The following is a 12,987-nucleotide window of genomic DNA, read 5'->3' as shown; positions in this document are numbered from 1 at the left end:
AAAAAGTACAGTGCAAGAATTAATAGCAAGAATCAATAAATGGGATGAATTCAAACTAAAAAGTTTCTTCTCAGCAAAAGAAAAATCTGTGAGGTGAATAGAGAGCCTACATTTTGAGAGCAAATTTTTACCCCTCCCACATCAGATACAGCACCAATCTCTAGGGTATATAAAGAACTCAAAAGGTAAACATCAAAAAACCCCAAATAACCCAATCAATAAATGGGCCACAGACCTGCACAGACACTTCTCAGAAGAGGACATACAATCAGTCAATACATATATAAAAAATGTTCATCATTCTCTAGCAATTAGAGAAATGCAAATCAAAACTACTCTAAGATTTCATCTCACTCCTGTCAGAATGGCAGCTATTATGAAGACAAACAATAATAAGTGTTGGTGAGAATGTGGGGAAAAAGGTACACTCATACATTGCTGGTGGGACTGCAAATTGGTGCAGCCCATATGGAAAGCAGTATGGAGATTTCTTGGAAAACTGGGAATGGAACCACCATTTGACCCAACTATCCCTCTCCTCTGTCTATACCCAAAGGACTTAAAAGCAGCATACTACAAGGACACAGGCACATCAGTGTTTATAACAGCACAATTTGTAGTAGCTAAACTGTGGAAACAAACTAAATGCCCTTCAATAGATGAATGGATTAAAAAAATGTGGCACATATACACAATGGAATATTACTCAACAATAAAAGGGAATAAAATCATGGCATTTGGAGGTAAATGGATGGAGTTAGAGAAGATAATGCTAAGTGGAGTTAGCCAATCAAAAAAAAAAATGAATATTTCTCTGATATAAGGTGACTGATTTATAGTGGGGTAGGGAGGAGGAGCATGGGAAGAATAGACAAACTCTAAATAGGGCAGAGGGGTAGGAAGGGAAGGGAGGGGCAGGGGTTAGCAATTATGGTGGAATGTGATGGACATCATTATCCAAAGTACATGTATGAAGACACAAATTGGTGTGAACATACAACCAGAAATATGAAAAATTATGCTCTATGTGTGTAATATGAATTTTAATGCATTTTGCTCTCATTTTTTTAAAAATCAAAAAATAAATAAATTTTTTTTAAAAAGTATATCAGGGATTTGACAGGTGGGTTGCTGAAATTTGATATTTCTTTTTCTATAGACAATTGGTAATCTGTAACTTAAGAATTTCTTGTTGCTTTGCTAAGGTTTGAGTTTTGTAATTTTATTCTTATTCTGTTTTGATTTTTGTAACAATATGGGGAGATTGAAATTTAGGCAGTTCTTATCCTTCAGCAAGTCCAAACTGTCCCAACAGATTTGTTTCATGCTTATAAAGTTTTATGACTCTAAAATCCTTATATTTTCATTCAACTCTTATGTAGTTGCTAATGGGAGAGAAGGAGGGGTTTGAGCTTTATTAGGTAAAAACTGAATGTGTAAGTACTATCTTTGAACAATCTAGTCTCAGAATTGTATGCATTTAGTGATTTGACTTAGTGAATAAAAGATCAGTTACTTGGAAAATGCCTACTTCTACTTCTCTGTGGAGAAAAGTGCAAATTTTGAAAGTTATAAAGGAAAAGCGAGGATAAAAGATTTTTAAAACAAAACCCACAGTGGCAACTTTTAGTCATTTATTATTCCATATTTTTTTCCTATTAAACTAAATAATATTTTTCTTTTTCAGTCCTATGACAATGGGCTGGCACAGGGAGCTGGACTTGAATCTCATGGTAAGACATCTTAAATGAATGTGCAGTTTCTTTTGTTTCTTTAAACAGCATCGTGTTATAGCTAATATGAAAGGTACTATCTTTGAACAATCTGAAATTTGTCTCAGACCTTGATGTAGCCTTATTATCTTCTTTGTCGCTTTCCTGCTTCTTTCTTTAGATACAATTGTACCTATTTGAAGCCTCTTAGGTCAACATTCATTAAGGGATCATTCAAACTAGTGTTCATACAATATTTTCTAGTGACTTATTCAAGTGTTAGCTGCACGAAAATATCTTGGGATTATTTCTTGACCTTTGTTAGAAAACAGCAGGTTATTTTTTCGGGCATAATGTTAAAAGACCAGACCAAAGAACATGAATCAAATTCAATGAAAAGGTGAAAATTTTGTTCCTTAATATAATTATCCATAGACATAGCCATAAAACATTTTGCTATTAATAACAACATAAATTGTCTCTCAAATTTTCCTCACTTTTGGCAGAAGTCAAATAGTGAGATGATAGTCATTAAGTTCATCAGCACATCAATAGTTTTAACTCTCTGAAATTGAAGTTGCCATTCAGAAGTAAATAAACTTGCATTTTTCTTTTCTAAAAAGGAGTCTTCCAGATTTCTCTTCATCACAGCAGGTTTTTGGGTTTTTTAATTTGTTTTGTTTTTAAATATGCTCATTTGTTGTCTCCATCCCTCTGCTAGCATAATAGAAGAGGAAGAACAGATCAGTCTTTGGGCCATGATCCTGGCACCAGCTGTGTGACCTTGGCTCCTCTCTTCAACTCAACAGAGTGGAAATAATTGTCTTTCTTTGCTGGGAGCCATCAGCCAAGTAGGTATGACAATTTCCTTGCCAGCGTACCCCCATGTTTCTTTAGTGGAAGGACTCGTGGAAATAGGACATTTTGCAGCGACATTGCATGTAAGGTGACCTTGCTCAAGGACCAGGGCGAATCCGTGTTTAGGGTGTTCCCGGTTTAGGATAATCCGAGTTTAGGGCATTCCCCGTTTAGAATAGGGCGTATCCTGCTGCCTGAGTTCCCCTTGAGTTCTCACGGGATTCAGAATATATTTGGGAGACAGAAGCCCAGTGTGGTGTGGATTTGGGCAGAGAACGTGGATTTCCCTAGAACGTGTTTGTAGAGTGCTGGTGACAGTTCGGGAATAAAGAATTGCTGTTTGAATCTACAAAGCTGTGAGTGGCTCGTGATTTGTGCCCAGCCAGACTGTGGCATCTGGTGGCTCGTACTCGGAACGCCTGAAGTTTGGGGGTAAGTGAAATTGCTCGCCCCTGAGGGAAGGTGAGAGAATGGGTGACCATTTCAAAAAACAGCAATTCTTTATTCCCAAACTGTCACCAGCACTCTACAAACACGTTCTGGGGAAATCCACGTTCTCTGCCCAAATCCACACCACACTGGGCTTCTGTCTCCCAAATATATTCTGAATCCCGTGAGAACTCAAGGGGAACTCAGGCAGCAGGATACGCCCTATTCTAAACGGGGAACGCCCTAAACACGGATCCGCCCTGGTCCTTAAGCAAGGTCACCTTACATGCAATGTCACTGCAAAATGTCCTATTTCCACGAGTCCTTCCACTAAAGAAACATGGGGGTACGCTGGCAAGGAAATTGTCATACCTACTTGGCTGATGGCTCCCAGCATTTCTTTAGATTATAAAAAATAAAGGGGAAAGTTTCTTGTAAACTGTAAAACATATATAAAAATTTTATATTCCTTGACCCCATATCTTTACATATCTCCCAGGATGTTGTGCTATCAGATATCTCCTCCTTCTCTTGCATCTTTACTCCTTCCTTCAACTTAGATATTTGTAGGTGTGTGTTACTAGGGGTATGTGGAGGACTATCTTGGATTTTCCTCTGAAATCATACTGTAATTTTGGCACCATAATTCTTGTGTGTATTGAAGTTATACACGATTGCTTGTAGGTGGAACTGGTGATAGATATACTAAGCGGCAAAGGCTCACTGGCCTAAGCACATAGAATCCCATCTGATGGCACTAGTTATTGCAAAAAGAGTGTTATTGCACCACCAACAGGGAGATCAGGAGCGATAAGCTCAAATCTGCTTCCCTGGTCAGGTGGTAGGTATCAGAGAAATTTATAGGAAGGGAAAGGGAAGAAGCTGCTTACGATAGAATATCAAGGGGGAGTTTTAGGGTGCTTTGCACAGGTATAGATGTCATCATGTCTCTTTATAGGTCACATGTTTCTTTTCTGGAGGGAATTATCTTGAGCTTGTGATGTCAAAGGTCATAACTAGAGAGCTGATTTCTTCAGCACATGATCATTCTTGACAAGCTGATATCATACTGTCCTTGAGACTTACCTACATGAGAGAGCTTTGTTATTTTAAGACTTAACTACTTAAGTTATTTTTAACAAAATTAAGTCTTTAATTTAAAGACTCTGTCCAGCTGGCACGTTGGTGCATGTCTGTAATCCCAGCAGCTTAGGAGGCCGAGGCAGGAGGATCATGAGTTCAAAGCCAGTCTCAGCAATTTAGCAAGGCTCTTAACAACTCAATGAGACCCTATCTCTACATAATATATTAAAAAGGGCTGGGGATGTGGCTCAGTGATTAAGCATACCTGGGTACAATCTTTAGCACCAAAAAAAAAAAAAAAAAAAGACTTTGTCCAGGAGGTCTTAACCAGTTTTCTTAACAGTTACATTGCTGGTTCATCCATATGATTTGTAGTGATACTAAGAGAAAATAGGCTGACTCTAAAAATTTCTGAAAAGATAGCTCACAGCTGTAATGCTCTTTGTAACACTCTAGCTGGGCAAACATTTTACCAGCACAGGAGACCTGTGGGATAGACACTTTTATTTCCAAGAAATTGGAATTATGTCTTCTGGGATATGAAAGAGGGGCTGCTTAAACATGATACTCTTGGAAGGCTCCTGTCAGGATAAAAATCTTCATGAGGCATATAAGTCATTTTTTTGAGTTGGTTTGACCAGAGTAGGTTGTAGCCATCAGGATCATCAATGATATGCTGCAGTTCATGCCAAAAAACTAATATCTGCCTTTTATCTATATGTTTGTCTTGGTAGGTTCGAGACTTAAATCCCTAGAAAAAGAGTTTCCTAATCAGAATGCCACAGTATCCTGATATATCTCCATAAATTGTAGGTATTTTCAAATACTTTATATATTGTGAGGTGAGTGAGGCTGAAAAGAGTACTACCCTAGAGGGCTTTGGCGTAGCCTTTCTTCCCTCTTTCAGCACTAACTATGCTAGCAAATGAAACTTTTTCCTAAAACGAAGCCCTGCAATTTGCCAGACCCATCAGGTGATTGCTTTCTCCCATTTTTTTCTTATTGTTAATCTTTTTTTGGAAAAGTGATCCAAAAATACTATTTGCTCATCTTTGCAAATGGCACTTATTTATTTATTTATTTAGGTGCCAGGGATTGAACCCAGGAGCACTTAACCACTGAGCCACATCCCTAGTCCTTTTTTATTATTTTGAAACAGGATCTTGCTAAGTGCTTAGGGCCTTGCTAAGTTGCCGAAGCTAGCCTTAAACTTGTGATCCTCCTGCCTCAGCCTCCAGAGTTGCTGGGATTTCGGGCATGTGCCATCACATCTAACTTACTCTTTAATTTTCCATGTAAGCCTTCAACAACTTAAAAAGTTTCTCTTTTAAAGTTTACTTTTCAAATCCAGTATGTCTTGCTTATTTCTCATCTTCTGTTCTTTGAAGCATTGGAAGATGTTTATCTCCCTGCTTCTTTCTTGAAATATTATCTTCTGTTTGTACAACTTTCTAATTAATTGTATGTGGTTTCTTCACCATCTTTGTTTTTTCCTCATACCTGTTAATTTCAGTTCATCTTTCCTTTTTTCTTTTTTAACTTCCTTTCTTTAATAGATTGATGGGATTTATTGCAATATATCCATACACACACACACACACACACACACAGTAAATTGATCATATCCATCCACCCTTCTACTTTCTCCTAGCCTGCATCTCGTGTCCCCCATACACTTGCCAGTCACCAGTAATCCCTTTTCTTTCAGGAATTTTAAAGTGAATTTATCTTTTTTTTTTTTTTTCAGTTTCCATATGAGAGAGACAAAATACAATACTTGTCTTTCTGTGCCTGACCTATTTTGCTTAATAGTGAAATAATGTCCTCCATTTCCATTTATTTTCCTGCAAATGACAGAATTTCATTCTTTCCTATGGCTGAATAATACTCTCTGTGTTATACACACACATTACATTTTCTGTATCTGTTAATGAGTACCTGAGCTGCTTCCCTTCATAGCTATCACGAAAAGTACCACTATAAACATGGGCATGCAGGTGTCTGCTTTATATGCCCTCTTCATTTGCATAGTAGCTACTAGTTCACATTCCCTCTAGCAGTGTTATAAGGGTTCCTTTCTCTCCACATCCTTGCCAGCATTTATTATTTTTTGTTGTTAATAATAGCCATTCTAACTTGATGAGATGGGTATCTTATTGTAGTTTTGATTTGCATTTCCCTGATGGCTAATAATATTGGGCATTTTTCATTTATTTTATTGGCCTTTTGTACTTTTTTTTTTTTAGAGATTGAGAGAAATTTTTTTTAATATTTATTTATTTATTTTTTTAGTTTTCGGCAGACAAAACATCTTTGTATGTGGTGCTGAGGGTCAAACCCCGGGCCGCGTGCATGCCAGGCGAGCGCGCTATTGCTTAAGCCACATCTCCAGCCCCTTTTGTACTTCTTCTTTTGTAAAGAGTTTGTTCAGATCATTTGCCCATATTTTTAATTTGATTACTCATTTTTTTTGTCGTTTTTGAGTTCTTTATTCTAATATAAGCCTTATGTCAGATGAATAACTGGCAAATATTTTTTCCCATTCTGTAGGTTCTCTCTTCACTCTTGTTTCTTTGCTGGGCAGAAACTTTTTAGTCTGATGTAATCCTATTTGTTAATGTTTGCTTTTGTTTCCTGAGCTTTGGAAGTTCTGTTCAAAAAATCATTGCTTCTACCAGTATCTTTTAAGTTTTTCCCTTGTGTTCCTTCTAGTAGTTTCAGAGTTTCAGGTCATACATTAAGGACTTTGATTCAGTTTGAGTTGACTTTTGAATAGGGTAAGAGATAGAGGTCAAGTTTCAGTCTTCTGCTTGTGGAAATCCAGTTTTTCTAGCACCGTTAAAAGAGACTATTCTTTCTTCAGTATATGTTTTTGGCATCTTTGTGAAGATTCAATTAGGGATAGATGTGTGGATTTATTTCTGGGTTCTCTATTCTGTTCCATTGGTCTGTTTTTATGCCAATACCATACCATTTTTGTTATTGTGACTCTGTAGTATGTCTTGAAGTCAGGTATTGTGATGCCTCTATCTTTGCTCTTTTAGCTCAAGCTATTTGAGGTCTTTTGTACTTCCATATGAATTTAGGGTTTTTTTTTTTTCCTAATTAGGTAAAGAATGTCATCAGTATTTTGATGGGGACTGCATTCAGTGTGCAAATTGCTTTGGGTAGTGTGAACATTTTAAACAATATCTTTTCTTTTCATGAGCATGGGAGGTCTTTTCACCTTTGAGTATCTTCAGTTTCTTTCTTCCTTGTTTTCCATTTTTCATTGCATAGGTCTTTCACTTCCTTAGGTTTATTCCTAGGTATTTTGTGTGTGTGAGGTTATTGTAAATGGGATCACTGTCATGGTTTCTTCTTGCTCAGCCAGTATTGGTATATAGTAAAGCTGTTGTTTGGGTGGTTTTTTGGAGGGAGTTGGGGGATGATGGGTATTGGGAATTGAACCCAGGGCACTTTGCCACTGAGCTACATCCCTAGCCCTTTTTAATTTTTTGAGACAAGGTCTCACTAAGTTGCTGTGGCTGGCCTTAAACTTGCATTCCTCTTGCCTCAGCCTTTAAAATTGCTGGGATTTCAGGTGTGTACTACCATAACCAGCAGCTGCCAGAAAAATGATTAAACAAAAGGGGGAAATGTTAAGGTCTGTAAACAAGTCAGATTGGCACCTGTTATTTTGCCAGAGAAATGTTAAAGTCTGTAAACAAGTCTGGATGGCGCCTGGCCAAATGTCAGAGGGAGTGGTTTGTGAAGTAACAAAAGTGAGCCATTAAGTGTGGGGATTCCTTATTGGTTGACTGCTGTATCTATTTTATGCTAATCAGATAAGCTGTGTAAAATGTTTAAATACCGCTCTTATCCTACAATAAACGGCTTCCATTCCTGCTGCATCAACATACACAAGTCATTCATCACCCCCCGGATATTCTGCTGCAGCCGGACTGCGGCAGATGGTGGCCCGTTACGGGGAGCCCCGGGACACTCAGGGGTAAGTGACGAAAAAAGCTGCCTGTCCACAGATAGGACGGGAGCAATCTGCTCGTCCCTAGGCAGATAGGGCGAGAGGAAAAATGGCCATTTCGAGAAAATGGAGAAGATTGATACAGTATGTTTGTGTCTTGTTTTTTCTTGAAATGTTGTATTGTCTTTGCTCTCTTGATCATTATATAGTAAACTTTGTTTCTTTCTGCTGTTTTTGTCTTAATGTCTATTTTATTGGGTAGAAGTATAACTGGTCTTGCTAACTTTGGGATTCCACTTGCTTGGATATCTTTTTTCTTTCTTTCTTTTTTTTTTTTTTTTTTTGGTCCTTTGTCTTCAGTCTGTATATTTCCTCACAAGTGAGTAGAGTTTCTTATAGGCATCATATTTGTTTTGCCTTATTTTTTTAATCCATTAGCCAGCTTGTCTTTAATTGGAGATTTAAAGCTATTATTCAGGGTAACTGAAAGGTATGGACTTGTTATTGACTTTTTTTTTTTTATTTTCTTCTATTTATTTATTTTTTTATTAAAATCTGTGGTTTGATGGTTTACTGTGTCAGTGTAAGATTTCCGAGTTCTTTCTCATTTGTGTATCTACTCTTCCAATGGGATTTATTCTTTCATATACTCTCATAATGGTAGTTACCTTTCTTCCACTTCTGGGTGTAAGAATCTCTTAAGCATCTTTTGTAATACTGATCATGAATGTCCATAGTTTATGATTATATTAGAAAGTATTTCTTCTTTAATTTTGAAAGGTAATGTTGCTAGATATAGTAAAGTTGGTTGGTAGTTATTTTCTTTCAGGACTTGAAATTCATCATGACCTGCCCGCTGGCCTTTAAGAAATCTGCTCTTCGTCTAATGGGTTTGTCTTTAAATGTGACTTGGCACTTTTCTCTTGCAGATTTTAGAATTCTTTTTTCTGTAATTTTGAAAGTTTGACTTTAATATGTTATAATGAGGTTCTTTTCTGGTCATGTTTATTTTGGATACGAAAGACCTCCTCTACCAGGTATCTGTGTCTTTCTCATGATATAAGAGATTTTCTGCTATTATACCATTCTGCTATTACATCATGAACAGATTTTCTATACCCTTAAACTTTATTTCTTCCTTTTCAGGTATGCTGATAATTAGATATTTCATCTTTTAATGGTTTCCTACAAATCTTGAATGCTTTCTTCATTTTTTTTTATTCTTTGTGTCTTAATGCAATATTTTAAAAGGTCTGTCTTCAAGTTTTGATATTCTTTTTCTCCACTTCATCTGTTGTTGAGGTTTTCAATTAATTTTTTCTTTTAACCAGGACTTCATTTCCAAGATTGTGATTGGCTTTTTTTAGAATCTCTCTTTGACCGAATTTTTTATTTATCGACTGCATTATCTTCCTTCTGCTGTCATGTATTAAAAAAATAAAGTAAAATCAATTTAAAAAATTATTAAAAAATTATTTAACTTTTTATCTGTGTTGGATATCATTGAGTTATCTATGAACTGTTATTAGTGAGCTGTAAACCATAGGAAGTGTCATATTACCTTTTTTTTCATATCTTTTGTGTTTCTGTGTTGAGATCTGTGCACCTATTCAGATGAATTTCACTACTACTTTTACAGGATGTCCTCCTTAATAAACAGCTCTCTTCAGAAGATGTTACCTGGGATATTGGTTTATTGTGTAATGTTGAGTTATTTCTAGCTTTTTTGGTTGTGATTAGTGAGTTTGGTCACAATATTGTATCAAAGTCATAGAGACCCACTGTCTTTGCAGGTTTTGCAAGAGTGGGAACCCTCAAGGAATTCAGGCAGGTATTTGTTGGCAGCAGTGTGTATGAGGTGGTTAGTCTCACAATAGGAGTGGTGGCCCCATCAGGTGATTGGGGTTTCTTCAAGGCACTCCTGGTACTGGTTCTGTTACTTAAAAAGGTTTCTGTTACGGGATGCTCCAGTTGTGGTTAAAGTGTTTGTCTTCTGACATTGGCATGGGTCAGGTGCTTCACAAGAGAGGGCAGGAGTCAGAACAACAGCCCCCTTCTGTGGTACTCATTCTCAGTGGTGTCAGCAAGGCATGATCAAACAAGGTACAGGTCAACCAATGCAGAGGACCCATGTAGGTATAGTATTAGCAAAATGTGTGTTATTCCACTTTGCTACTACTGAGCACATGTGTGCATCAGACCTCAGAACCCTCCTAATTATGTAGGCCTGAGGATGGCATGGGCTTTTCTCCTCCAAATTCTTTTTTTTTTTTTTTTTTTTGGTGGGGGGTGGCGGGTACAGAGAATTGAACTCAGGGGTGCTCAACCACTGAGCCACATCCCCAGCCCTGTTTTATATTTTATTTAGAGACAGGGTCTCACTAAGTTGCTTAGCACCTGGTTTTTGCTGAGACTGGCTTTGAACTCATGATCCTCCTACTTCAACCTCCCAAGCTGCTGGGATTACAGGTGTACTTCACTACGCCCAGCTCCCCCCAATTCTTTACATTGAAGTGCCCACCAAGGCTTTGTGTGAATGTGGGTCAGAGCTGGAGCTGGGCAGAAATGCTCTCAGCTAGACTGGGAATGTAGCTTAATAGCAGAGCACCCACCTAGCATGTGTGAGGTCTTAGGCTTGATCCTCAGCACTGCCAAAAAAATAAAAAACATAACTAGATCCTCTACCAACAAAATGACAACAGGGGAAAAAAATTCTTTCAGCTGAGAGTATCCATGTTTAAATTAAATAAAATTTCTCTCTGGATTTGCTTGGGATAGCATCTTGTGGGTGGGGGCATTGGTCACCCCTCTCCCCCCCCCCCGCCCCACATACCTTTCAGTTGTAGTGTCCACTAGGTGTAGAATGGTAGTGAGTCATGGCTGAAGCCCATTGAAATTCCTCTCAGCCAGGTGTCTGCTGAACCATTTAAGGTAGAATAAAGACAGTTCCTGGCAATTTTCTCTACTAATCTTCTCAGTCTCTGTACCCCAAGAGTTATTATGTATGGTTTATTTGTGATTGCCATAGCAATCTTCTGTGGGTGTCCAAGTAGAGGACAATAGTGGACCTCACAGAGTTCTGTGCTGGGAGAGGGATAGCAGGATCTGTGGGGGCACACGTGCCCTCAATCCTGGCACCTGTGGGAAACCAAGTGTGACTGTGCTGTCTGATCTTCTGTTTCTAGAGGGTGGCACCCTCCACTGTTTTCTGAGTTGTAGCTCCTATTCCTCACCATTTGTCACTTTCAGCAGGTTTGTATCATTTACTCCACTGAGCCAGGTCTGTCTCATAATCACCTGCTGGGGCAGTGTAGTGGGGTGATCACAGGGTCCCAAAGATAGAAATATGTAGGAATTTCTGACTTCCAGAGCAGCCCTAACTTAAACAGAGGTCTTTTCTCTATATGGCAAACATCAATGGCACCCTGGGAATTCCCAGGGAAATATAATAGTGAATTCCTTCTCCAAAGTCAACCCAGTGTGTAGACACCATACCTCTTTGTGTCTTTAGGCTATAAACCTGCCTTGTACCAGCTGCTGCAGTAACAGAACTTGCTGGGACTGTCTTTCATCTTTATTTCTGGAAGGGGGAGATTCCTTTCCCCCATGGAGCCAGGTTGCTAGTGCTGTGGTATTTTGTTTCTCTTAGCTCTTGTCGCCAGTCTCTGGATTTTACAAAGTTTCTACTCTTCTGATGTTGGATTCCAATAATTAGTATCCCACAGTCACTGAACTCAGTCAGTATACAGCTACACACCTGTTACATTGGTTCTACTCCACAGAGGAACCAGGGAATGGTGGGTATCTCTGTCTTGCCATCTTACCCCTCCCTGTCCTCATCTTTCTTATCTCAGTGCTTTTGTTCTTGCTCTTCCTTGTATACATTATCTTCCAATCCCATCCCATATACCCAGCATATACCTGGCCTGCCTTCACATCCTTCAGATCTTGGTTTAAACTATATTTGTTATAAGCCCCTTATTTAAAATTGTTAACTACCTACATACACATGGTCTATTTAGAATTGCAAGCCAATTATGTATACCCCATTCATTCTTTTTTTTTAATGTTTTTATTTATTTAGTTAGTTAGTTTTTGGCGGACACAACATCTTTGTTTGTATGTGGTACTGAGGATCGAACGCAGGCCGCACGCATGCCAGGCAAGTGTGCTACCGCTTGAGCCACATCCCCAGCCCTACCCCATTCTTTAATCATTTTTCTGGCTTTATTTTTCTCCATATCAATATTTTATTTTATTTCAATATTTTATGACTGACCTGTATTTAACTGTTTATTGTCTGCCTTTTGCCTCTTAATTTGAGCCTTAGCAAAACGGATTTTTGCCTGTTTTTTCTACTCATACATTCACCCAGCCTATAGCATGCTGGGCACATAGTGAAGGAGGTACCTTCATCAATCCTTTGCATTCATGACACCCAAAACTGTTTCCAAATCTGCATTTGTTGCCTCTATGCTGCATGGTCCCCCTTCCATCTGCTCACCAGGCATGTCTTCTATACTACCATTTTAGCATCTTACACTGGACACTTTGAATTATTAACTTATATTAATTGTACAGATTATTGGGTTTGACCGAAATTTCCATACATGCATACTTTGATTGTATCTACCTTCCCTGCCACCCTTTCTACCTGTCCCTTTCCCTTCCCTAATAATGCCTCTTAATTACTTTCAGGTTTGTTTGTTTCAGGACTAGTTGGAGGATAAGAGAAAAGTCACCTACAAGTAGTTTTCATAAAAAACAGAAAACGTGTACTTATTTTTCTGTGTCTGACTTATTTTACTTAACACAATGACCTCCATTTTGCATTTTTTCTTTATGATTGAATAATACTCCATATGTGTGTGTGTGTGTGTGTGTGTGTGTGTGTGTACACACATGCACACACTATCTCTTCTCCATCCATTTTTCTGCTGT

At 38.2% G+C, this 12,987-nt stretch overlaps 1 protein-coding gene across 2 annotated transcripts in view; it reads left to right on the top strand.

The window, feature by feature from the left end:
• Positions 1 to 12,987, top strand: part of Pggt1b (protein geranylgeranyltransferase type I subunit beta) — a 58,687-nt gene that overhangs the window by 26,403 nt on the left and 19,297 nt on the right. For both annotated transcript variants that reach the window (XM_076856654.1, XM_076856655.1), the window contains one exon: positions 1,688 to 1,733. In XM_076856654.1, coding sequence (XP_076712769.1) covers positions 1,688 to 1,733 — 46 coding nt within the window. The remainder of the gene's footprint in view (positions 1 to 1,687; positions 1,734 to 12,987) is intronic.

Source organism: Callospermophilus lateralis, chromosome 5, assembly GCF_048772815.1.
Source record: "Callospermophilus lateralis isolate mCalLat2 chromosome 5, mCalLat2.hap1, whole genome shotgun sequence".
Taxonomy (NCBI): Eukaryota; Metazoa; Chordata; class Mammalia; order Rodentia; family Sciuridae; genus Callospermophilus; species Callospermophilus lateralis.
This window is presented reverse-complemented; position numbering and strand designations above follow the sequence as displayed.